The following is a 26,206-nucleotide window of genomic DNA, read 5'->3' as shown; positions in this document are numbered from 1 at the left end:
AAAAAATGCCCTAGGGGGGATGGGTAACGCATGGGGTAGGTAATAAGTAATATAGGATATATTATTTTTTCCTAAAGTTCCTAACCGAGTGGAAAACTACATCAGACAAAAATACCCTAATCTTGAATTAAATAAAGTTGTCAAGTTGGTCTCAGCATAGAGTAGAGCCTCATTAGCATGGTCTCTTTACTCTATGGTCTCTTCCATCCAAGCTATTAACCCGAACTATACGTAGAGAACTTGCAAATTTATCACGAACTACACTGTAAAATCTACACTCCTTAGCAACATACAGCCGACAGTCTGGTTCATCCTGAGTTGCGAATCCAAGGTTTTGCTTACTGCGCTAAACAAATTGATCGCCATGCATCGGAACCAGACTTTAACGGGGATAAAATGGAATGAGTAAGTCTCAATTTGGTCCCCAATTTGTTGAGATTTCCATGCCATAAGGTCTGTAAAATGGAACCTTTTTTCGTTTAAGGTAAGTCATGTAAGTACTTGTCCCTGTAGTGATAAAGGGAGGAATGAGATAACAATGCAATAATGTAGTTTATTCACGATGTCACGACTCGCATTGTCAGTGTTTTAATTAAATCTTTCTGACGTTTTGTTTTTATTATACAAACACACGGACGGGGAAAACTTGCCGTATCCTGCCACCACTTTTTTCACTCATTATTTAACAAAAAGGGATATACGATATAGGCTATAGCTATACTCTATAGATTCCTTTTTCTTTTTTTGGGTAAAATTTAATGAAAAAGTGATGGCAGAAATCTTTCTGAAATTCTGGGACTGGTCGTACTCTACTTTTTTGTTGATACTTTCTTTTCCATGTTCTACTATTTCTTACGACCATTTTCATTGTCAGTGACAGTCCATGAAAACAATGTTTGGGGTTTGGCATTTGATTATTCAGTCTTATTTAGACTGTTGTCATGCTTACGTCAATACGTTTAAAAAAATACGTTGTACGGCAAGTCTTTCCATGTGAGTACTGACAGGACAGTGACACTCTGTCCTTACTCTATGGTGACACAAAACACAAATGAAAGACAGACGTCCTTGCATTTTTAGCAAAGCCTAGTCTGCGGGAAATATCTTACAATGATTCAGTTCAGTTGTCAATGGAACTGTTAACTTCTCATAAATTTAATTCAAAATTGAATAAGTATTCTGCACTCTGTTAAATTCTATTTTGCTGTAACAACTCACCGTTTTATTTATTGTCTTTTCTAATGTAAGTTTATGTTTGGTTAGAGAGCAATAAAATAAAATCCAGGGACAGGATGAAAAAAAAAAAATAATATATGTAAATCTGCCTGAAATTTAACAAATCATGGAGAAATTCAATTCTTTTTTTCCCCAGCGGTGCGGAATAAAGTGAATAATCCATCATGGCTGCAGCTCAGAGTGACCAGAAGCCGTTCAACGATGCACAGTCACTGCATAGAAAAGAAGAGCTTTACACTTTGGGGAAGCTCGGCTTTGGAACTGTAAGTATTGTTGTGAAATTTCATCTTTGAGAGGGCAAGGCCATTTCAGTTTGCAAAGGGCACTTCCATTAGAAAATTTAAAGTCTATGAGAAACTTTTTTGTAGGGGCACCAAGGCCGAGTTAAGGGTAACGGAGGTCATGGTCTCCGTGACCTCCGTGTAATTTTCTGAATTGGAATAATGTTGATTGGTGATAAATCAAGTAAACAATAAATTTATAAAATCAACTGTTTATACATTAATGTTTTTCATTGACGATTGCTGATTTCACAATGACTAGAAAAAGTATTGTTGTCTAGTAACTGAAACACAATTTGTTGAGTTATGGAGAGAGATTGGCTATTGGCATCTGTATCCCCTTGTGGGAGTTTGCTGAGTTCCCTTTGCGGGAAGATCCTCTAAACAAACAAACATTTATTTATTGTGAACTATTGTTGCCCACAAACTTCCCAAAAATGTAGTGCCTCCAGTTCATTTTCCGTACAATTTCAAAATAATTTGATTATATCTCTTTGCAGCGTGATTTACAGAGGCGTTATGAAGACATCCTTGGGCCTCTGAGTCTTTTTGCTCCTTATTTAAACGAGAAAGGTAATTATATTGAAGTTATTTATTTAATTTTACTGCCTAAGCATTTTAATTTTTCTTAATTTAATTAAAATCACATTTAACTTGACTTCTAAGAGAATACGCTTGAGAAACATGATTTAAAATTTGAGTGGCCAGAACAGGGCCAATTACCCACTAGATTTTTTACAACATAGACTTGTCTGCTGTCTCAAGGGAATTCCCAATTGACTCTCACACAAACGGGCCTTTGTTTATCCTTCAAGTTACTTCAATATCCCTTAGATATGACTAGTTTATTGAGACAAGCATTGCTAGTTGTCAAATGGGAGGGTTTTTGTTATAGTGTCTCAAATGTTCTCTTCCATACTTTAGGGTTGACTTACTTTTGAAAAAATGTAAATTGTTTTGGTTATTAAGTCAATAGCACCTCCAAATCGACTGCCACTAACCTTGATACAATTTTCATTCTTTCTGTTTTAGTTCCAGAAAAAATTGAGTTGGACATTAAGCGACCAGTGACTCCCATTGATGTAAGTGTGCTCTTGAAGCTTCTTCTTGCTCTCAGAAATTTTGATCATGGGCTGAGAGATGGAATGTTCTTTGGTTTGTCGTGGCTGTGCGGTGCAGTTGACAGCACCCAAGCTCTAGTGTTGTTAGCAGCAGAGTGTGGGTTGGTTACAGGGTCATGAAACTTGTGCCCTTGAGTTGAGCAAGGCACTTGGTAGTGCATTCTGCTCTGCCAGCAAGGCTCCTAGTGGATGATACCCATGCCTACATCCTTTACGGACTGTAAAGGGGTCACTCTGTTTCAGCCCCAGGAGTAGGTGCTATGGGCCCCTGGTTGGATAGCCCAAATCAAGCCCTCACCTTCAAGTGGTCATGTCGCTGTGTGATCTCTCATAAAAAACTAAACAACAAAAAACTCAATGGAACATTCCCTCTACATGTATCAACGAATTAATAAATGTTTCTTTCTATTGCACAAATGCAAAGCATTCTGCCATTAACTATTTAAAAAAAAATTTTTTTAGCTAGAAGCTTTAAAGTCTGCATTAAGTTTGAACATATAATAACACATGCCAGCAACACCCATAACAATATGTATTATTCCCCTCCTAAACCCAATTGTAGGAAAGTATCAAGAATCCACCCTCAACATTCACTCAGCTGGCCAAGCTGATCCGACGTAGGATTGCTTCAAGGCCCGATGTCACTCACATCACAGTAGACGAGCAACAAACATTGGTAAATGGAAAAAATTAGTCTGAGTTTTTATTTCAATGTGTTTTTATTTGTCTTTATCCTGACCCTCATTTCCACAAGTTGCACAAAAATAAAGCGTGGTTTAAATCAAATTTTGACGTCACATTTGGTGTCTTTCGTAGCGAATGTTTTGTAGGAGTTGAGCACAAGTAAACTGATGTGAAGTGTACGTTGCGTATTTGTGACGGCAAATTCGTATCGCATTCGCAGGAAGTATGAACAGGGCTTAAGGCAGCGTCTCAATAGTCGTGTTTGTTAGGCTCAAAAGAATGTTCCTGTTGACATGGCTGTAATCCACTGGATTGCCAGAACGGTCAACCGGTCCAACAAGCGGTAGGCTCCATGCATTGTGTACTGCACTTAATAGAACCTAGTTCACTTATCGTAAAGAGGAGGGGTTCGTCCCCTGTGTTCCTGGTTTGATTGGCAGCATATTGCGCCACAGCACCATGTAAAACTATTACATGTTGCTATGTAAAGGAAAAGGTCTCATACTTTAACATGTAGATCTGCATACCTTGCAGGAAAATACTGAATGCTATAAAGTGCTATGATCATCACTGAGGGACTGATTTGAGCGTGTTATAAGAAGCCACTATTAATGAAACAAGACTCCTCTTTCTAAATCAAATCTCTTCTTTCTTCCTGTGATAGGCTGGTATAATCATGGGTGAAGTCAATTGCATCTGGCCCGACATCAGGAGACAAGTGGACGATCCATTCCTGGTAGGTTCTGAAAATATGTAGCGATTTGTGTTTTTCAGATACTCCCACCTTGGGTACGTCTTCATCTTCGCTCCGTTGTTTCTTTTCCTGTCTTTCACCACCACGGTTCGAATCCCACCTCAGACCGGAGCCTTGCATGTGGATTGGGTTCTTTTCAGAACTGAGAAGTCTCCTGAATTCCGAAAATCTACTCTGCAGTAGTAGAGAAGTCTACCTATTTTCCCAAAAATCTAATCTGTGGTAGTAGAATATAAAGCAAGACAAGTTCTTGAAAGAAAATAATTTACCAAGCAAGTAGAAAAGTGTTACCTCAAACCAAACATAAATTAATACCTCGCCATGGAATGCCTTAAATCTCATACCTCGCTTTTGCTGGTTAAAACTCAATCTGGCTCATTTTGCTCGTTTTTTGGTTCATAACTACCCTTAATCATCACTGTAAGTTCAAGTGTGTCTTTGTTGTTTATTCTTTACAGACTGCAAATGAGAACAAGGAACTTCAGAGGAGGATCACTGTTCACATTGTGACAGTATGTGAGCAGCTTTTTCTACACTACATGGAGAAGGCAAAAGGTATGTCACTGTTTGTCCCGAGTTGTCACTGTTTGTCATTTTCAAAACAAAACTCAAAACCTACTTGTTCATTCAGCCTTGTCATTAATCCTTTGTTGTTCTGTTTGTCTCTCCTTTCTCGCTTTGTTCTTGTTTCATTTATTGTTCAGTCCTTTGATCTGTGTTAAAGGCGCTATATAAATACGTATATTATTATTATTTTTATTATTATTTGTCCCGTGTTGTTTTTCCTAAACTTTTTGTTTAAAAATTTTTTTTAAGGGGTTTGATAACTTTTGTAGATTAATTTGTTTGCCCATGACATGAATCCTCACTCACTGTGAATGAAGATGTACAATGTACAGTATGTAATATACGTGTACATTACCCGTAGAAGTTTCAGTTCATCAGTCGCCATTAAGTTTTTGAGAAAGAAAAAAAAGTGAAAATCAAAAAGCAATTTCTTCGCGTAATCCGTTGTCCGTTGCGCATGCGAAAATACTTTTTGCCTTACTGAGACTGAATTGTTATACTCGTTTCAAATGTGCACCCAAAAGTAAAGCTATAGAGCCCCTTTCATGCCCCTGTTTGTTGGATTAAAGTCAGTTTCGAAAACTCTAACCAGTGAATGTATCACTGGTAACCAAGCAGGCACCCATGAACCACAGATGGGAGCTTGAGGAGGTGGGCTGAAATTTACTCCCAGACAGGCGAAGATGACAAAGGCTCAGCAGAGATTTGAAACCTGCCCTAAAAAGAAAAATTCCCTCAGTGACTCGAGACTTGCCCTAATAGAGACTTGAGACCTCCCCCCTCAAGAGAATGTGAATAAAATTTGACATGAACAAACTTCCATTTCTTTTTTCCAGTGTTAGAGCATCGAGCTGTTTTCAGCAAACCAGCCAACATGAGCAGGCTTAATGCTCAACTCTCTATCGATGCCAACAAGTTGTAAGTTCAGATTGTACTGGTCCGAAACATTGTATAACTAACATAGGTACATGTAAACATGGTTTTGAATGATAGATAAACTATGCTGGGCTGCAATATGTTATCAAGTGGTAAATCGGGCTGAGTTCATGAAAGTTTTAATATAATTACTACAGTAGTTCTTATAAATCGCATTTTAACACTGACGTATCAATGCGATTTGCATTTAGTGCCCTACAGCCGATTTCACAAAATGCTAGGATTAATCCTATCTCAAGTTAGGACAAGTAACCCGTCCTAACTTTAGGATTGGCTCAATTTATCCTAAGTCCTAAGATTAATCCTAAGTTGGTAAAATCGACAGCTGGTCAGTTTGCCAATAACATTCCTGTAATCTTTCTACATCCCCGTGCTGCCATGGCTCTCAAAGGGCTTTTTCAAACACAATATCATTATCATTTATACCCCTGGATGAAGAGAAGCAATTATAGTGAAGTTTCTTGCTCAAGGACACAAAAGTCATGACCGGGACACAAACCCAAACCCCAATGACAGGACCGCTCGACCCCCTTGCATTATTAATTAAATAAGAAGTATAATTAAATTTGCTCTCTTCTGCAGCCTAAACATCCTTGCAGTACGTCGTCACATTGTTGCCGATATCAGAGGTGTCTCGTCAGACTCAGAGGAGGAATATCCCGATGATGCTCCAGCAGAAGATGAAGCGGCCCCCCTCTCTTATCAAAAACTGGTAAAGAAACTTGTGTCTACACAGGTCGAAATTCAAGTTGAACCTAGTTTAACTGGGTTTAACTGGAACTAGTTGAAACCAGTTGATAAACTAGTTAAACACAGTTAAAACCAGTTGGTTTAATGGACAGAAACCAACTGGTTTATAATTTCAACCTAGTTGAACACAGTTAAACCTAGTCCAAACCAGTTGGTTAATATGGAAAATGGACGAGTTTGGTCACTTTCCAGTTGAACCAGTTGACCCCAGTTAACTTGGTTCAACTGGAATTTTGACCTGGGTGTGCACAGCCATTTTTTTCTGAAATTGCTTGGTCTCTTGAAGGTGTTTTGGATTCGCTTGGTGGTTTTTTCTCCCCTGTACTTAAACAAAATCACAGGCATATTACTCTGGTGAGATTCAAACCTATGATCATTGCAATTCTAGAGTAGTGTCTTACCAACTACTGAGACCACTGAGATCTCCCGGTAGCTAGAGGTAGTTTGAATCCTATAGGATTATTTTAGCAGCGGGTACCGTAACAATTTCATAGACATGATAGATGATAAATTACACAGGCATGATGTTTTTCCTACTTTAGGTCTGATATCCGATTTGTTTGCCCTTGGAAAAATCAGAAACTTGTGATTTAAGTAGCCTGAAATTACCATGAAAGCCTACACCATGTACATGTGTGAGCCAGTCCTTGTACCTGATAAACTAATCCTACAGTTTTTGAAGGACCACATAGTCATGCCTGGTTCAAATCGGGGCTAGTTGTCATTTCTTGTCATGAATACTTACTTTTGTAATATGAAAACCTAACTAGATTGAGACCAGCCGCCCCAAACGTAAGAAGCGCTACCGCCAGACAGTAGAGCGAGAGGTGCGTGATCTGAAACGCCAGATGCCACCGATCCAGTCCCATAAGGTGTTGGACTACCTGCCTGACGTGAACGTCCTGCAGAGGGGACTGCTGAAGCAGACTTCCGCTGAGAGAACGGCCACCGTGCGTGCTGCGAGGCTCAAGGTGGACGAAGAGGCAGAGAGACAGAGAGTTGACAGGTGGGTCGTGGGTTTCGGACAGAGGGGCTTGGAGGGGACATGAGATGGTAGAAGGATTCTTTAGCCGTCTGTATCATTTTGGAACGAGTGAAACGGGGATGAGAAGTTTATTCTGCTTGCAGGTCTTGTCTTGTTGCCCATGGTCTTGGCCTTTTGGTGCTCCATCACTTGTCAACATTTCAACTTTGTGCAGTGTCTGCTGAGAAAACAGCCTAAATCTGGTATTATCATACACACTTGATAGTGGAAAGATACCAACGGCATCTCTGGCAAATGGACATCAAGCCTCAGAAATCTGAAAAGCGGATATCAAAAAATTATTCTTTGATGATTTTTTGTTCCCGTTCATGTTGCAGAGACAAGGAGAGGAAAGCTCGACCGAGGGCCAAGCTGAGGAGATCACACTCTGTGGATGAGATAGTGATTGATACACTGTTTGATGAACTGGGTATTGACTACAATTCTGTACACCGCAGGAGGCGTAGTATTGAGTTTGACCCAAAGGAAGTAAGTTTCTATATTTGGAATGGTTAAAGAGGGGCTCCAATGTCAAGAAAGTTAACCAAAAAATAAAATTTTAAAATTGTGTAAATTCTCGTTTTGATACTTTTTCAGATTGAAATTTATTAGACAGCAACAACAAATAATATATTCTATAGTCTTTACATCCCAAAGAGGAATTTGTGCACCGTTCTAAAGGTCAAATTCAATTATAAAAAGAAAACAAAAAATAGTTAATGGCTAAACTTTGGACCCTAGCAGAATCTTTCTCGAAGACTCTGCTGGGGATCTGAACGCCAGGGCATTAACTATTTTGTTCCGCGCTTATATCACGAGTCTTTTTGGTCGGTAAGGTGTGTGCAACAACAGCTAATTCTATTTTCTCATAATAATAAATGAACATGCCCCAGTACAGGTTAGCCCTATTCCATGCTTTTAAATGTTGTTATTCCCCTAGCCATCAACACCGAAGACTGACAAAGCAGACATCAAGCCTGAAGATACAAGAGCGTACATCCAGCAGGACCTTAAGAAGCTATCAGCATATCGGTCAGCGAGGGACGATGGGAGAGACGAGCAGCTTGCTGAGGATGAAGACCTCCCTCCTCTCTTACAGGTATAAATGGTTTGGTTCCACTTGCGCAAACAAAGCGTAACCGTTCGCGCAAATGCTTTTTATCAGTGGAATGATTGGTTGCGCACTTTGTGATGTAAATATGATTGCAGTCTGTTATAAAGATGGCGACACAGTTAATCTTTCTACAAATTGGTTTCTTAAGTTAACAAAAAATTTATTACCCACAAAAAGTGTTGCTTTGTTTTTTCTCGTTTTTTGATTTGAGCGAGACTTGCACAGTCTAGGAAAATCTGCTGAGGGTTTTAAATAATAGACTCAGTAATTTATCCACTTTGGTGTCGTGAATCTTCTAACAGGCGATCTCACAGACGGCAAGAGCAGATGCACGGAGGGAAGTGTTACAGAGAGAGTTGAAGAAGATTGAGAAACAACGTGCACTTGAAGAGAAAGAGGAAAAGTAAGTGTACTCCCTAGCCAGTTCAATTCATCAATAAAAATCCATTTCTTGTTGCACAGGCAGTATTGATTTTTTCGGCAGAAGGCAACTTTTAACCATTAAGCCCAGTTCATACTTCCTGCAAATGTGAATGCGATACGAGTTTTGACGTCGCATATTTGCAACAAATAGTTCATAACAGTTCATAACAGTTGAACTGTTTTTGCTTAAGCAGCTCTATGAAATTGGCCCCTGCAGTGTAACCACTTCTCCAAGGTTTTATTTTATGTAATTTTTGTTTTTTTGAAATTTCACCTTAGGATTGAGATATCAGATCCCACCCACCCCCAGCCAGCGACGGTCACCACACGCATGCCCAACAAGTCGGTCGTCCGAACCTCAGATGTCCGTGTGTCCGAGAGAGTTAGCCTGTCATCCATTACACTCAAACTCAACACCACTGTGTTCAATGAGCTGAATGATGATGTGAGTAGCAAAGGCTAGGCATCTCATCTGTATGTAATATAAATTACCTAAATTAGTCGTCAAGTTTTTGCGTAAAAAAACGAAAAACACAGAGCAATGTTTTCAGGAGAGTTGTGAAAATCATGTGTATTAACTGAAATATATTTAGTCAAATAATGTTTCAATGGAAGCTTTCTACCATCATTTTCTTTAAACATGTTGAACCGTATAAGTTTAATGTATATCTGTAGACGTATGTGTTTTGTGTCGTACAAAGAGTACCCAAACCCTTTAACAGTAAACCGGTATGCTCCTTTTAAAAAGTAAATGTGACCATAAGTGGATGAATGTTTTAATAATTTCAAGGTGGACGGAACTACAATCAAGAAGTTGGACAGTAACCTGTTCCGAGGTCAGGAGATTAATGAAGTATACCTGGAGATTATGAAGACACTTCCCACCGACCATATGGCCTACGATCAGGTAACAACGCACAGCTATTATTTATTGTTCATAAATACACGGGACAGTTTATCCAGTTTATACAGTTTATTCTGATTTGTCGAGAGGGCATCACGTGTGTGTGTTTAAATGTGTAATGTAAACACAGTAATGTTCTTTAACATTGCTGTGGCGGTGCACAAGCTTACGCGTGGCAATAATTTACTCATAACACATTTAATACAAGTACTCAGTGTTAAAACTAGTAGCCTGCCCGCATACGCACAACCAGTGAGCTTCAATGCAAATTTTGACCCTACGCGAAACCCGATAACGTGGCAGAAACTAGAAATGTTCAGAATTTTTTTAACAGATTTGTTCAACATTATTATGCTTTTTAATAAAAGGGCATTGAATAGGAATAAAAGAGTAGTGACATGGTCTTAAACAGCCGTTTAAAATCATGCAGGCTCGTGAAATTGGCTGCTTGTACGATAAAATAACCTGTCCTGTAGGCAAGCTGATGCACTCGTAGACCATCATTCAAGTACATGTATCTGTATTGATAATAGTTAATATTATTTTGGTTCTGTTTTTAGGATGATTTCATGGAGCAGTCCTCCAGCTACGGAGCCCTAGCTAGCCATACTATCCTAGCCTCATCCATGCTGCAGAAACACGGCCAGGATCGGGTGCTCAATCCCACCCTGACCAAGACTGAAATACCCCCATGGGGTGAAGACCGTGAGGAGTGGTCCAAGAGGTAAGATGACCTGAGGTGGATTTCACAAAGAGTTAAGACTAGTCTTATCTCGAGTTGGGATGAGTTACTCGTCCTAGTTTGGGACTAGCCATAAGTTTTTAAAATCTCCTAAGACTAGTCCTAACTCTTAGTGAAATCGACACCTGAGCAAAATTTTCATTGTGCCGCGTAAGCAGAAAATGTTGCTTGACAATTTCCTGCCTAGCAGAAACCAGCAGGATACCAGTCACAAATTGAACGCGTGATATGGTAGTTTGGCTGGTAACCTTAATCTGGTAAGCACATTTAATTTTGTGCTTAGCTACATTTTTCACTAATGCAGCTCTGCCGAATTGGACCCAGGGCTAAATTGAAGGAAGCCTGCAAGCACAAACACTTGCTAAGCACCCAAAACCCCAAATCTGGCTTACCAGGAACAACTTACAAGGGAGATGAGATGGTTTAAGGAATAGAATAAATTGTCCAGGGGTTATGGTGTTGAAGAGCGTCAATGAGTGACAAATTTGAGCGCTATACAAGAAACCTATATCATTATCATAACATTATCATTATTTCATTTATGTCCTTTTTATTATTTTTTTTATAACGATTTGTACAACTTTTGTACAAACTGATTGATTATTTGTCTTATCAAAATGTATATTTGTGTTTAATTGTTGTGAATAATGGTGCTCCTCAATGGTGTGTGCTATCGGCATTGTTGTAATCATTGTACACTCTCTGATTGTTTTTTTTCTCATTTGATGATTGTACTTTAGTCAAATATCTGAATATGCTTGTTTATAATGTGTGTAGCGCAATGAGTGCTCTGGAATCGCGCTATATACATGTTGTATCAGAGCTGGTATTGCCATAATAATAATAATAATAAATATTATCTAACCAGATCATTTGTTTGCATTTCCCCTGTTTTTATTTGCTTTCTCCATGTTTTTTCCCCATAGAATTGGAGTGGTTACTGTTTTCTCAGATATATTGCTGTATTTCTTGTCTATAAAGCCTGTATTTTTATGCGTTCTTACCATGAGATACATTTCTATTGTATACTTGTTTATTATGAGTTTTAACCTAAAGTCTTATATCTGTAATTTTTAGGAATTTGTTAGCATGAAATATTTCTTTTGTATTCTTATGATTAGTAACATGTATAACCCAAATTCTAATACTTGTATTTTTTGCGTGTTCTTATAGCATAAGACTCTATATAGGCCTAATTACTATTGTTTACTGGTTTATATTTATAAACGCCATGAGTAATTTTCTATGAGTAATGTCTTTTAGAATATGTGCGTTTTTAAAATCCCTATGTTATTATTATACTATTCAAAATTGATAGTTTATAGTTTCACAGGTAGGCCTACATGTATTGATGATTATTCACTGTACATCAAGAATAGAGTGTTGTAGAGATACTCTACTACAAAGTGCCCAAATGACATTGCGACTACCCTCTTTTTTGCAGCCCCATCTTCAATGCTACCTTTGCCAAGAAACCGAGCGCCCAGCAGGGCTTCAACCTAGGCACAAGCACCCTCCTGGACACCCTAGGTACCCCCTCCAACCTCCTCAACCTAGGTGGTGGGGCAGAACTGGGTGGAGCCCTCGGCGGCCCAGGACCGGGGGGCTTGGATCTGGACGGAGGGGGTACTAAGCCGGTGTCGCAGGGCCTGGTGGATGACAGGACTGCGAGGTCGTACGCTTCGTGGCTAGCGTGGTGGAAAAACACTATCAGCTCTGATGATTATACCAAGTACTTGTCGACGCAGGTAAATATCTTGATTTTTGTTTGTTTGATTGCTCCCGTATCCCAACATGTACAGTATGCATAAAATTTTGACTCAATTGGTCATTAAAGAAAACAATGAAAGAGAAACCCTTGTGTTGCACACATTTGTGTGCCTTCAGACGCTAAAAAAAGGTTTCAGAGGCCTGAAGTCTTTTAATACTTGAGTGAGAAATTACTTCTTTCTCAAAAACTACGTTACTTCAGAGGGAGCTGTTGCTCACAATGTTTTAGACTATTGTATGATATTCTTTATCGCTCATCTACAAAATGGTCATTTTATTTTTACCTGCAGGAGACAGACTTCCTTGGTGTTGTCTTCCACATGTATGAGAAGGACCAGGAAGACAGCGACGCAGGCAAGACGGAAAAAGATGTACTCAGCTCCTCTAAGATGGCTAAACAGAGGTAAACAACAAACCAAAATGAATATTCCCTTATCCCAGATTCAAATTTAACATCTCCTAAATCCAAAGTTATGTGTACACAAAAAGATAGAGCTTTTCTTTATTCATGTGGCTTCTGTACCATACAGATTCTCAATTTGATTTTATTTACCAGGTGAGGTTTGCTTTAGCACCGTGTCTTTTGAGTAGTGTTCGATGGTTGAACTTCTTTATTTACTTTTTTCATTTTGTAGAGAAAGACAGGAGAGAATGCAGGAATTGAAAACCCAGAAGACAGAGTTCCAATCGGGGATGTGGAATGTGAACTCCATATTGATGGGCGGACTAGGGAAGGATCCTGAACTCGAAGGTCATTTTGCGGTCAATTTACCTTTGTAAAAACATACCTATCCATTAGGCTCAGGCCTGACACTTCACTGAGGCATCAAAAGCGATTTCTTCCATACCCCTAGGTCATTGCCTTGGTGTCCTTTGAAATGCATAATAGACATTCACATTTCCTCGTAGGGTGCCCCTTACCCTTAACCCACAGGTAAAACATAATAAAAAAAATAAAGGAAAAAACCCCACCATAAAACACATAAATGATATTCTTGTATCCTCATCGCAATTACGATATCTGTTAAAAACTCTTTTTGTTTGTTTTTCTCCAATCAGAAGAGGAAGAAGACGTAGTTGAATCGGACCAAGCTGACTCGCGGCCTCATTCTCGTCGCTCACAATCGCGACACCTTCTCAGGAATCCCTCAAGAGGCTCAGCCAAGTCAGTCAAGTCAGTCGCGAGTGTACTGCCCAAGCACGTCAGCCTAATGGTGCCTGGCGGAGGAGGAAGCACGAGGGCGTCGTCCCGCTCAACCATGAGGGACTTTACGAGTCGCCTGTCGAGCACGGTAAGGAGTTTTTTATTTGTCTGTCTCTTATGAAATTGTCTGAATCAATCTATTTTGTAGAGGATGTGAGCATTTGTGTCATGATAAACACAGGATTTCTCAATTTTCTGCACTGGACACTATTGGTAATTACTCAAAATAATTGTTAGCAATAAAACTTACTTGGTAACAAGCAATGGAGAGCTGTTAATAGAATAAAACGTGAGAAACGGCTCTTTCTGAAGTAACATAGTTTTTGAGATAGAGGTAATTTCTCACTCAAATAGTAGAAGCCTCTTTAACAGGGGTGTTTTTTCTTTCATTATTCCCCTGCAATGTTGATGACCAATTAGTCCAAGTGATCACAGATTTGTTACTGTATGCATGCACCAAGTGAGAATACTGGTCTTTGACAATTAACAAAATGGTCCAGTGCCTTTAATCTAGAATAAAACATTATTTGGGTGAAAAGTAAACTTACCATAATATTGCTTTAAACAAATTTAAGAAAACACAATCACCAATCACAATAGAAAACACCAATGAGTTGAATAAAAAGCAAATTGTGAAAATTGCAGGATGAACCTATCTTTTAGGAAGCATGCTTTAAAAAGAAATGAAATGAACTATTCATAAAATTAATAACAACGTTTCATTCAGAAGCTATTCAACCTGTAACTGTCATTAGCCAATGATCACACCCAAGTTTACAATTAACTCTTGGCAGGGGCAGCAGAGGGGTCACCTTTAGACAGGACTTTTTTTTTTTTTTTTTTTTGGGGGGGGGGGCAACGCCACTTTTAAAAAAGAAACTGAATGGAGATTGATCAACCCTAAAGTAATTATCTTAACTTGATTGTTGTTTTTTCAATTTCCAGAAATCCCACCTGTCGCCGGCCATCCTGGAGCCCCCCAGCTCCCAGGATAGATTGGAGGATATCTGGACCTCTCTTCAGATGCCTGATGCTCATAAACTAGACATGGCCATCAAGTATAGCTCTGATGATCACATGGACAAGCTGCAGGATGTAAGTGTTTTAATACCCAGCCATGATATTCTACTTTAGTCTGTTTTCCATTTCTTTTGCCCTTAAATGAAAAAGAATTGTGATTTAATAGCCTGACATGTCTTTTAGAATCTTTGCCATGTGTACATGTAGATCAGCCTTTTGTACTTGATGCCTGTTTGAAGAGCTGCTGTTGAGCATAAGTCAGTATCTGTCTATAATCACCTTTCACCTACATTCATTTCACATGGCGAATCAAGTAATATGTAGTACTTATGAAACAAGCGTTGAAGAATAGACAGACGCACGCGATCTAGCAGTAGCTATAGCCAATGTCGCCGTTTTGGACACGTCCTAACTAGTGGACTGTTAGGGTAAGTCTGGCACCTCCTAGTGTTCACTCTTGTACTCATTGTCCGTCCCCTGTTGTTGCAGGCCATTGAAGCTTGGGAGACTGCTACTGAGCTGATTCTACAGCGAGAGGCAATCCTCGCTAGGCTGGAAACGTTTGAACGTCTCGCCTCGGATCCAGACAGGTTCTTCCAAAGGGGTCAGTCAAGAATATACATTTGTTTATGTTATTATTTCATCTTATCACAGCATGCAAAGGAGAGATAACACAAGGCATTTACCTAAACTCTTCAAAAGTGACAGTGGTACAGTGGTTAGACTGCAGGACTTGCAATCACAATGTTGTAGGTTCAAACCCTATCACGCTATCTACTGATTTCACAATGACGAGAATAAGTATTGTCCTCTAGTTTATACTCAATTACAATTTCTTGATTTAATTTCTTTGATTTCAACCAATGTTTGTATAAAAGAGATAGGCCGTTGCCAGCTTGGCGGGCCCCTTGTGGGAGTTTGCCGAGTTCCCGTGGCAGGATGATCATTCAAACACTTTGCATTCTGTATTTCTTTTATAGGTCACCGAGGATCGTCTGTAGCTCGTCTTGAGGAGGCCAAGCAGCGTAGTGAGCTGTACACCAGACTACATGATCTAGATGTTCACGTCAAACGCAAGGTCCAGTTTGTCCACACAAAGTTTGGCGATACACCAAGTTTTCAGGTCTGTTGTAATGTTCTGCATAAGTTTTAATTAGATTTTTTTTAAGGAGGGTATAGAAAAAAAATCTCAAAATTCTACTCTGCGGTAGTTGAACATAAAGCAAGACAAGTTTTCAAAAGAACAAAATCTACCCAGCAAAGTAAATATACACAAGGTGTTACCGTAATCCAAATAAACATTAATCCATATTGTTATGATGAGTTTTTTTTCTGATCTGTGACCCCCTGCAAATTTCGGAGTGACAAATCTCTTTGGTGATAGTGTTTTATTTTTCACTTTTGTCTTTCTCCTTGGCAGCCGATCTTTTCTTTTGTCTGTGGCTCCCTCATTTAATGTTTTCCAATTTTCAATTTCCGTGTGTTTTCCTTGTTCTTCTCTAATGCCATGTAATTATTTATCATGATTTTTAACATGTTTTCACAATTTATGATGTATAATAGCGGGCGATACTTATATTTTTACATATTTTTATCTATTGTAGTAAAAATGGTGTATATGTATTGTTTTATGCCCGAATATAGTATTACACGATAATCATTACTATTAATTATCTAATCATTGTTATTAACTACTTAATCATTGTTATTAATTACTTAATCATTGTTATCAATTACCTAATCATTATTCATTACCTAATCATCGTTATTAATTACCTAATCAGTATTAGTAATTATCTTATTATTATTAATTACCTAATCTTCATTATAAATTACCTAATCATTATTATTAACTTGTAAGTGTCTGCTTTATCATCTTCTCAACTTCCACAGGGTCGACCTTACCTTCAGAAGATGAAGGGAGACTGCACGGAGATGCTTTATTGGTTACAACAGGAGAGGCGTCAGTATGCGTTGGACCACGCTACCTTGACGCAGGAGGTTAAACTACCCATAGCCGATCTGTCTTCCATTTCGTCCATCACTGCCTCATCTACCGCTTGAGTCCATTTCAGGGGTGGGGGTTGAGGTGGGGGTCGGACAGAACAAGCGTTTTTTTTAAAACAAATGTCAAACCCTTTTCTCTTCCTGCCACTTCCAGAAAGCCATAGATGAAAGAGGTTCTTTTACATATTAATTTATTACAATTTATTAAAGGCACTGGACACCTTTGGTAATTATCCAAGACCAGTATTCTTACTTGGTGTATCCCAACATATGCACAAAATAACAAACCTGTGAAAATGTTGGCTCAATTGTTCATCAAGTTTGCAGGAGAATAATGAAAGAAAAACAACCCTTGTTGCAGAAAACTTGTGTGCTTTCTGCTGCCTCATAAGGCTTGAAGTCTTTTTCAGATTCAAATATGTTTGTGAGGAGTAACCTCTTTCTCAAAAACTAAATTATTGAAGAGGGAGTTATCACAATGTTTTACACTATCATCTCTCCGTTGCTTGTTACCAAGTAATTACTAAAAGTGTCCAGTGCCTTTGCAGCCTTCCATTGAGAATGATAAACAGTATTGGTTTTTAAAAGCTATTTTTGATGTGACAAAAACCGAAAGTTGGGGTAGGCAAACAATTGCATATTACTGTAATTTTGTACAGATAAATATTATTGCTTATAATAAATTTCAAAGAATTTGTACATAAAGATTGTTTATTTGTTTGCCTAAATTAAACTAGTATATTATGATGTATCTCTTGTACAACTTTTTATTGCTCAATAAAACACCCTGTCAAGTCAACAAAATATAAGTTTGATCAGTCATTCCGTTTCACAATAAAGTTTACCAAAAATTCGTTCTTCATAAAAATATTTGCATTACTGCTTAACTATTTCTAGGATCTAACAGATTTTAAGTAAATTGCAAAATCACAGGCCCGGAGTTCTTCTGTAAGGTACGGCCGCAATAGAGAAAGCATCTTTTTCCTTTAGGATCAAAATAATTTCTTCACAGTAGTGCCACAACTTCATATCAGCAAAAGTTCTTGTAAGAAAAGCATTTTCACTTGCGCCTACCTACACCCCAGCCCCAAATTTAAAAAATTAAAAATCCCTTTTTTTTTTAAAGTGAGGCGGTGTGTTAATTTCGTGACTCAACACATTTGTATTTTGTGATCGATATGTGGCATGGTGTTCCCCTTTCTTCCCCGTAAATCAATTAATAAATAAACATTTAAAAAAAAAATTTTTTAGATTCTTTTTTTTTACATTCTATTTCCTGATCTTTCTAGCCTATTTCACTCCAATGCAGGAGGAAAGCCTCTTTACCAATTCCCCATTTCACTCTTTCCTACGCTGTCTGTAGCCAAGCAATGCCCCTATCTCACCATCTTCTGTTTTGTCTCCCTCTTTGTCATGTTAGGTTTATTGGATTCCAGTTGCTTGTTTGCATGCCCACCTGCTGCCATGCCTCCTTGCTAGGCGACCTGACTATCTCAATTTCTTTGATTTAATGGTCTTAATATTATAGTACTGCTCTCTTGATTTCTCTCTTAGGTCCTCTTTTGTCACCCTTAGTTTTTCCTCAAGTCGTTTAGTGGTTGTCCATGTCTCAGCACCATACGATTTGGACAGGTATTGCACCTGCCTTTTCAGGGATACAGGAAGGGTGCGGTCTGGAAAGATGTAGCCAAGTGTGCCAAACTTCACCCATCCCCACTGGATTCTTATCCTAACTGGGTTTTGACATTTATTATTTATTCATTCTCAAGAGTCAATATTGGTTTTGGAAAACAAATGCATTCAAATCACAAAAGTGTAGACTTGCTTCCAAGTTTGTGATCGTGTCTTTTAGTGGTCTACCCGATAGCCAATGCACAATTTTCCGAAATAGCACCCTCTTGTGCATTAACCTCAGACTTCAATTCAAGTCTACCAAAGGGTAGATATGGCAGATCCGAGTGTTAGATGGGACTTGGTGTATCAACACTCGCCAAGAGTTTTGAGAAGTTCTGGAACGAACTCGTTCCACAGGCGACACTTTTGAGCCGCGATGCCGCGCCCATTCAGCATCTCTGGTGTCAGGTCTTTGTACTCGAGTCCCTCAACGGTGAACAACGGCCACTCTGTCCTTTTCTCTTCGTCTGTGAGTTCAGCATCCAGAGAAGACCGGTTCGGGTTGCTGCAAAAATAGAAAACATTAAGTAAAGACGAGTTAAGTAGTTTCCCGCGTCGTCGCTTCCGAAGTCTAATGTCGAAAGGTTGGGATCTCTGAAACAACAGTAAAGCAAGTTGGGAATTGTTTCTGTTTGTAATCCCTGTGGGACACCTCCACAAACAAATAAAATCTTCTAAATTCTGGTTAAAGGCATTGGCGCTATTGGTCTCCCTCCTAAGTAACGTAGCTTTTGAGAAAGAGGTAATTTCTCACTCAAATATTAAAAGACTTCTGGCCCGAATCCTTTATTTAGGCTGTATAATGACAATGGTTCCAAACACGAGAACTGCTTAACACCCATCGGGGTATGGATTAAGTTGAGGTCGTAATGAACAAACTACTGTATACTACTTACCCGGTTTTGGCCAAGTTGGACCAGTATCGGATAACTTTTATCGCCATGCGAGCCTCTTCTTCAGTGTATGTACACAAATCGGATTCCACTAGGGGGAGACCGAAGACGAACGCCACTTCGTCACCGTGTGTTGCCCCGGTCCACGGCGTGCCGAGTAGGGTGGTCGTGGGGACGTGAGTCATGTGATAACGGTACACATTACGCCCTGCCTCGCTGAAGCCTCTCGCCGTCTTGTCCGCGGAGCACACGAACAGGAGGATGTCACCGCAAACTTGGAACAGACTCTCAAGATAGTCGCACTCGGGGTTATCCACGCACGCGGCGTCCGTGTACAGCAGGGTTGCTGCGGCAGAGACAAGCGGTTCGTCACTGATGAAAGATGTACAGACCTGAGAGAACGTCTCATAGGAGGTCTTGTTTACGAACGGCGCAGTCTCGTAGTTTGTTGGGTAGAAGAGAGGTACCATCGCCATTCCCTCGTCGGCGTTGACACCGATGATTGTGGAGGCATCGTTGACAGCGCCCTTTGCGTACAGCTCTGACGGGCTCTCCGGAAGGAATGAACTTTCTTCAACTGGAACGAAGAGCTCAAGAATGGTGTTTTCAAGTGCCACTATTGCCTGTGGTATTGAAAATTCAAACACAATCAGAAAGAGCGATGTTCTCATGTGTAGTCCTTCGGAATCTACTGCCAGAGTACGGCAAGTGTCGTTAAAACAAAAATGAATATAATGACTGAGTGTGTTTGAGTCTTTCCAGAGTAAACATGTCTCCCTGTGTCAACCCTTGGGTCTGTTTCACAAAGACAGTCTTCTAATATCTAAGGACTAGTCCTTAACTTATTATGAGTTATTTCAACCTTAAGGCTATAGTCCGAACTTAGGACGAGTAGCTCGTCCTATAGGGTGTCGTGGCCGAGCGGATAAGAGCACCGAACTCAAGCTCTGATGCTTCTGTTCAGCAGAGTGTGGGTTCGAATCCCGGTCGTGACACCTGTGTCCCTGAGCAAGACACTTAACTATAATTGCTTCTCTCCACCCAGGGGTAAATGGGTACCTGTGAGGGCAGAGATGGTTCTTGTGATTGATTTAGCCGAGTAGCGCATAGTAATGTTGCACCTGCTGCATACTCCCCACCAGGGAGCTGAGATGGTTTAAGGAGTGAATATAAGGCCCAGTGACATGGGGTAATAATGTGAAGCGCTTTGGGACGCCCTCCGGGTGTGAACAGCGCTACATAAAAACGGGTTATTATTATTATTATTATTAACTTGAGTAAGACTAATAGTCTGAACTATTTTTCGAAATCCATCAGTTCTCCCCCAGAATTCAAGTTGTTTCAATTCAGGAAAACCCAAAGGACCTGCCTAAACCCTGCCGTCGATTTCCTCAAACTCCTACTAACTTAGGATTAACCTTTAGGACTTTAAGACGAGTTAAGTTCCGTAACCATAAACGTTTAGGACGCATTGAACCCATCCTTGGACGAGTTACGATCGTCCCAACTCAAGATAGGATTAGTCCTAGCGTTTCGTGAAATCGGCTGGAGCAGAAAGAAAGATCTATATGAAAAAAAAAAATTAAACCATACGAACCTCGCCCTGTTGGTTTTCGATGAGGGCATCTACATCTGCAGTATTCTGCAGGCATTCCAGTAACTCCTCCGACGTGTCACGCTCGCAGCCGACGAGACCGCCGAGGGTAAAGGCTCGTCTCCGGGCCTTGTCTTTAGAGACGGTTGCCCACGGGGCACTGGGGTTGCCGCTCTGTGATGGTCAAAAGAAAAAAAATGGCCTGTCATGTTCCTATAAAAACAAGCACTACAAGTTGGTGTACATTTCAACCCCACTGGATTCACTTTACTTACGTCACTATCCTCACAGATTATTGACATTCCCACACTACACATCTTAGCACTTGAGCTATGATCTTAGGTTGATAACATGAAACAAATCCATACGAGAGGCTTGTTTTCGCTTTCGCGTCATATACTATGGAATAGCTTAATTACAAATAATAGTATTATTAGGTTTAGCGCTTTATCACAACCTTATGAGTGTATCAATAACTACGCAATTTGCGCAATATGCTGCCGATCAAATCAGGAACACCTGGGCGAGCCCCTTCTCTATTCGATAAATGCACATGGTTCTTTTACATGCGTTACACCACCCACGGAACCAACGGCTTTACGTACCATCCGAAGGACGAAGCATCACGATGTCTTGCTTTAAGGACACAGACAAGTGCCATGAATGGGACTCGAACTTATACTCTGCTGATCAGAAAAACCAGAGCTTGAGTCCGGTGCTCTTACACGGTCTAGCCGCGACACAACACAATGGTAGCTTACCTCCATGATGGCACCCCTAAAGAGGCCGGCACTCTCAGGTGAGAGCATGTGAAGACTGATGCTACCTGCTCCAGCACTGGTCCCAAACACCGCAACACGCTCGGGGTCGCCACCGAAAGCTTTATCGTTGAAACATTAAAATTTTTTACACAAATTAAAGGGAAGGATACGTGTGGTAATGTAGTTTGTTTTGTAGGACTGCACAAGTCTATTATTTTTTGTGACGTCACATATCCCGCCCTATGTGCCGCCATGTTTAGCTCAGCTCACATTAAATACTTATTGTTCATGTTTGAAGAATACTATTGAGTGTACTATTTACAAACTGAGAGTAGTCTACTACATGTAACCATTCCTAAAATGACCGAAAAGTGACTTGTGGAAGTAAAGTAGCTTTTGACAGTAATAACTTTGAGAATCATTTCACTTTGAAGTAATGTGGCTATAGATAAAGATATCAGTTTTTATCCCCCAAATCTAAGAAACGTTACCGTCAGAAACGTTTTTCAGAGTGCATATTCCAATATCGAAGTGTTCTTCCGGCGATATCTTAAAGAACGCTACCACCATTTGAATAAGGTTTTCAACGAAACTTCTGCGAACTGTACCGGCCCTACCTTTGATATTGTCTCTCACCCACTCCAAAGCGAGGCGCTGATCAAGCAGTCCCATGTTACCTTGAATGACGTCGTCTCCTACAAAACAAATTAAACGGCCGTTTCAAAAATCAAAGCTGGGGCTCATTTCTCAAAGCAATAAAATTCATCGTAAGAGAAATTAGTGATTTTTATTGTGACATCACCCTTTGCTTAACAACGACAGTGGTTTTGCAGTTAAGATCAGTCTTAATAGCTCTTTGTGAAATCTGCTTCATTTTGCCTTGATTGTATATTCATGGAGGAAGAAAAATTAACATTCCTTCATGGTATATTGTACTATCTACTTACTACTTACTACTTACGGTTTAATGGGTAGATGAATTAGGCATAAATAGCCTTTGTGACCCCAGATCCCAATATTTTCCTCCTTCCAGTGAGAATCTAGTTGTGACTTGAATCTGGTCAAACACGAACTACTTTGCAATAAAACTATACAGACCAAAAGTTAGGTAAATAATTAATTAGGATTATTCACCAGTTGACATGAATCCAAGCGCTCCGAGCCGATAGTTTAGAGTAACTACAATGACGTCACCAACCACAGCGATGGGCGTTGGGAACAATGTATCTACGGATCCAGCCCCATACATAAAGGCACCACCGTGGATGTACACTAAAACAGCTGCTTGGGGTGGCTGCAGAAAAAAAAAAACACACACACAATTAATACAATTTTTAAATAAATTAATAAATACATTTTGTAAACAGGTACGATATCACCAAACAGATATACATTGAGTAAACTCTTTGCAGATCTTTTAATCGACAAACTACACCTTTTCCATCATTGACGCAGCTCAGATAACTGCTACATTAGTGGTTTTTAAGGGCAGTGGACACTATTGGTAATTACTCTAAATAATTATTAGCATAAAACCTCACTTAGTAATGAGTAATGGGGAGCTGTTTTATGAGTATAAAACACTGTGAGAAATGGCTCCCTCTTAAGTAACACAGTTTTCGAGAATTAATTGTTTACGAATTTGATTTCGATACCTCAGATTTAAAATTATTTTAAGGTCTCGAAATCAAGCGTCTGAAAGCACACAACTTCGTGTGACAATGGTATTTTTTCTTTCATTATTATCTCGCGACTTCGACGACCGATTGATTTCAAATATTCACAGGTTGGTTATTTTATGTATATGTTGAGATACTACACCAAGTGAGAAGACTAGTCTTTGATTACATCCTGTCTTAATCCCGTTTTGACAATTGTTTTATCTTGAGGCAAACAAATGATCTCATTTTAAGCTCTTATCACTAATACCTATAGTTGGGCAAAAGATAAGCTTGGCTTAATAGCATAAATCTGGGTTTAGAACTATGAGATGTATAACACTTCCCGTTGGGCGAACTATATAAACTATATATAAAGATACACTGCTTCATTTGAAGCGGGGGGGGGGGGGGGTGGTACAAAATTAAATGAATACTTTGAATGTAATTTTTTCTTATCATTCTGTCCTTTTCAAACGAAGATACCTCCGATTGTTCTAGTTGCTTTTCCGCTTGTTGCCTTATGTTGTTTAATTGAATTTTGGTGACATATGTGTATTTCAAGGCACCCTCCTACGATGGTAGACTGTGTGGCCCACTGTTTCGTAATTCAAAACCATACTCTTTGACCTAATGGTTTGTAACGTGTAAACAAACGTTCAGTCAATATTACCTAAGGAATTTCTTGGTTTCGTACGGTCAAAGACAAAGGGTAAAAAGACTATTTCCAACAGCCATTAATACACACAAAAGAAACATAACTTACGACTTCACGAGGAACAAACACATCTAGGACGAGGCAATCTTCAGAGATGTTTCCCGTCACTGTGGCGATGCCAAGCGGGAACCGTGGCTGCGAACATGCATTGCCCAGCTCCGTGGCCATAAGCTCTCCACTCCATGACTTAGCTACGGGAGGTTTGAAGCGCAGCGGACCGACGGGCGGCTCGCCGTACGGTATGCCGAGGTAGGCGTCCACGGTCCGCTGGAACTCAGGGTAGTAGTCGACGGGACTGAATCGAAGGGTAGTGCCCGTGACCCTACCCTGTCTTGTCGTTACAACGGGAGGGCCTTCTTCACAAAATGCTACTTTTGCGATAAGAGGAACCAGCAGTAGAAGAACACTGCTTGTAAATGTATGCCACATCTTGAAGAAGGGCCCTGTGAAGGGGGTGGGGGTTCTAAGTGATTTTGGTAGCAAGAGCGTGGGATGAATTCTTGAAAAGGGTGCGATGGAACTTTGAAAGGAACCATTTATTATAGCCTATACAGCCAGAATATGAACAATCGACAGCGTCCCATCATTTTTTGTTGACAGAGAGTCTACAGTAGAGCCGATAATGTGATTTCAGCTTTAGTTTACTTTGTGCAATCCTATTATTCTGACATAATGTAATCTGCTCAGTCATGCTGTAGAAAGCAAAGGGCACATGGGTCATTCCATGTCAGACAACGCACTTTTTTACCTCATGTCTTCCGATTTTGAAAAAAATTGCTGTGATTGTAGGTCCTTATGAGCAATGAATGCACAGCAATTTTTAGCCCGATCGGACGTACCATGTGGTCAGGGCAGAAACCACTAAAATCTGACATTTTTAGGGTAAAATACCACCTTTTTGGTAAAAATATGTCATAACCATGTCAATTCTCATCACATATATGCAAATTTGGTATCAAAATGATGAGAATTGCATGCTCAAATCAGTTCTTTTGTCAAAAATAAATTTTCTGAAATGTAGGTCACTGTAATCTTTAATATGTTATCGTGACCTTTGACCCCGTTTTTGAAATAATGTATAATTCCAAAAATCAATGAAAAAAAATCTCTTGATAGAGCATGTCTTCCTCTATCAGAATCCACTAAGAAACAGTTGGGCTCTTCAAAATTTACAACTTTATGACTATTTTTGAACAAGTACCGTGATCTTTAATATGTTATCGTGACCTTTGACCCAATTTGTGAAACAATGCATCATTCCAAAAATCAACAAAATAAAAATCACTTGATAGAACATGTTTTCCTCTATCACAATCAACCAAGAAACAACTGGGCTCTTCACAATTTACAATTTTATCACCATTTTTGTACAGTTGTTAGGTCACAAACTAGTCAATTTATATACTTTACATAACAAACCTCACTCTTCTGTTTCTAAAGTTACTTAAAGTGTTCATGGTTTGCGATTTGTTTCTTGTTGAGGGCTGATGTGGTTTAACCAGAATCAGAATTTAAACTATCAGCAGTGACACACCCAGGATTTATTATTTTTTTGGGGTGGGCCATATTTTCCCCCAAAATGTCTTTCGAAGATTGTAAAACAAAAAATCAAAACAAATCAAACAAACAAATTGAATACCTTGGAGGGGCTGGGATCAATCCCCCAGACCCATCGTCCCCCACCCCCCCCCTTTCGGGTGCACCACTGTGATTATTAGTGATCCCAGTTAGAGATTACATCAAGGTTGAGATGGAGAAGCTGTCTGCCTTTCTTCAGTAGATCACAAACTTATGCAGTCTTACTTTAACCCCCTGTGATGAATCTTGAACAACAAATTAATGCATAGTAACTTTCTGAGAAATCCTCAAGAACAATTTGTTCACCATGCTGCAACTCTGACTTCAGTGCCCATTTTAATAGAGCTGCTCAGCAGCAGATTTTGTGCTAACTGTGCGATTTCCATTTAACCGTATAGCACACGAAAAGGCATGCTAACCTTCCGATGAAGTCAGAGTTGCAGCATGGTGACATTTTTTGTTTACCATCTTGGAAAGAATTTTGTTTCGAAAAAATGCCCTCCCCCCACCCCCCTCCACCCACAACCCAAATTAAATCCTGGGTGCGTAACTGCTGGTATTTTAAAGTATGATTCTGGTTAGACCACATCAGCCCTCAACATGAAAAAAACCAAAACCAATAACAATTTTAGTAACTTTGGAAAGTTTTTTATTTTAATTTTTTATAAAGTAAAGTACATGTATAAATTGACTAATTTGTAACCTACCAACTGTACAAAAATAGTCTTAAAATTGTACATTTTGAAGAGCCCAGTTGTTTCTTAGTGGATTCTGATAGAGGATGACATGCTCT

General features: G+C 39.6%; 2 protein-coding genes across 2 annotated transcripts; one reads left to right on the top strand and one right to left on the bottom strand.

The window, feature by feature from the left end:
* The first annotated feature begins 390 nt into the window (after window positions 1-390).
* LOC117295247 (coiled-coil domain-containing protein 87-like) lies at window positions 391-16,782 on the top strand. The gene is made up of 24 exons (XM_033777784.1): window positions 391-484; window positions 1,373-1,499; window positions 2,018-2,090; window positions 2,550-2,599; window positions 3,201-3,314; window positions 3,987-4,058; window positions 4,535-4,631; window positions 5,480-5,561; window positions 6,162-6,291; window positions 7,100-7,335; window positions 7,692-7,842; window positions 8,294-8,452; window positions 8,770-8,870; window positions 9,170-9,335; window positions 9,681-9,797; window positions 10,355-10,518; window positions 11,981-12,284; window positions 12,597-12,709; window positions 12,942-13,057; window positions 13,366-13,598; window positions 14,456-14,605; window positions 15,020-15,134; window positions 15,511-15,653; window positions 16,424-16,782. The coding sequence occupies exons 2-24, from the start codon at window positions 1,401-1,403 to the stop codon at window positions 16,592-16,594; spliced, it is 3,156 nt and encodes a 1,051-aa protein (XP_033633675.1). The 5' UTR covers window positions 391-484; window positions 1,373-1,400; the 3' UTR covers window positions 16,595-16,782.
* A 1,735-nt stretch (window positions 16,783-18,517) lies between these two features.
* LOC117295681 (acetylcholinesterase-like) lies at window positions 18,518-24,264 on the bottom strand. Its single transcript, XM_033778392.1, has 7 exons — window positions 23,884-24,264; window positions 22,594-22,753; window positions 22,077-22,154; window positions 21,460-21,578; window positions 20,702-20,872; window positions 19,108-19,727; window positions 18,518-18,716 (listed from the first exon to the last, which is right to left on the bottom strand). The coding sequence occupies exons 1-7, from the start codon at window positions 24,262-24,264 to the stop codon at window positions 18,518-18,520; spliced, it is 1,728 nt and encodes a 575-aa protein (XP_033634283.1).
* Window positions 24,265-26,206: the final 1,942 nt, after the last annotated feature.

This window comes from Asterias rubens, chromosome 10, assembly GCF_902459465.1.
Source record: "Asterias rubens chromosome 10, eAstRub1.3, whole genome shotgun sequence".
NCBI classification, from domain to species: domain Eukaryota; kingdom Metazoa; phylum Echinodermata; class Asteroidea; order Forcipulatida; family Asteriidae; genus Asterias; species Asterias rubens.
Note: the sequence above shows the minus strand (reverse complement) of the source record. Positions and strands in the feature narration are given on the sequence as shown.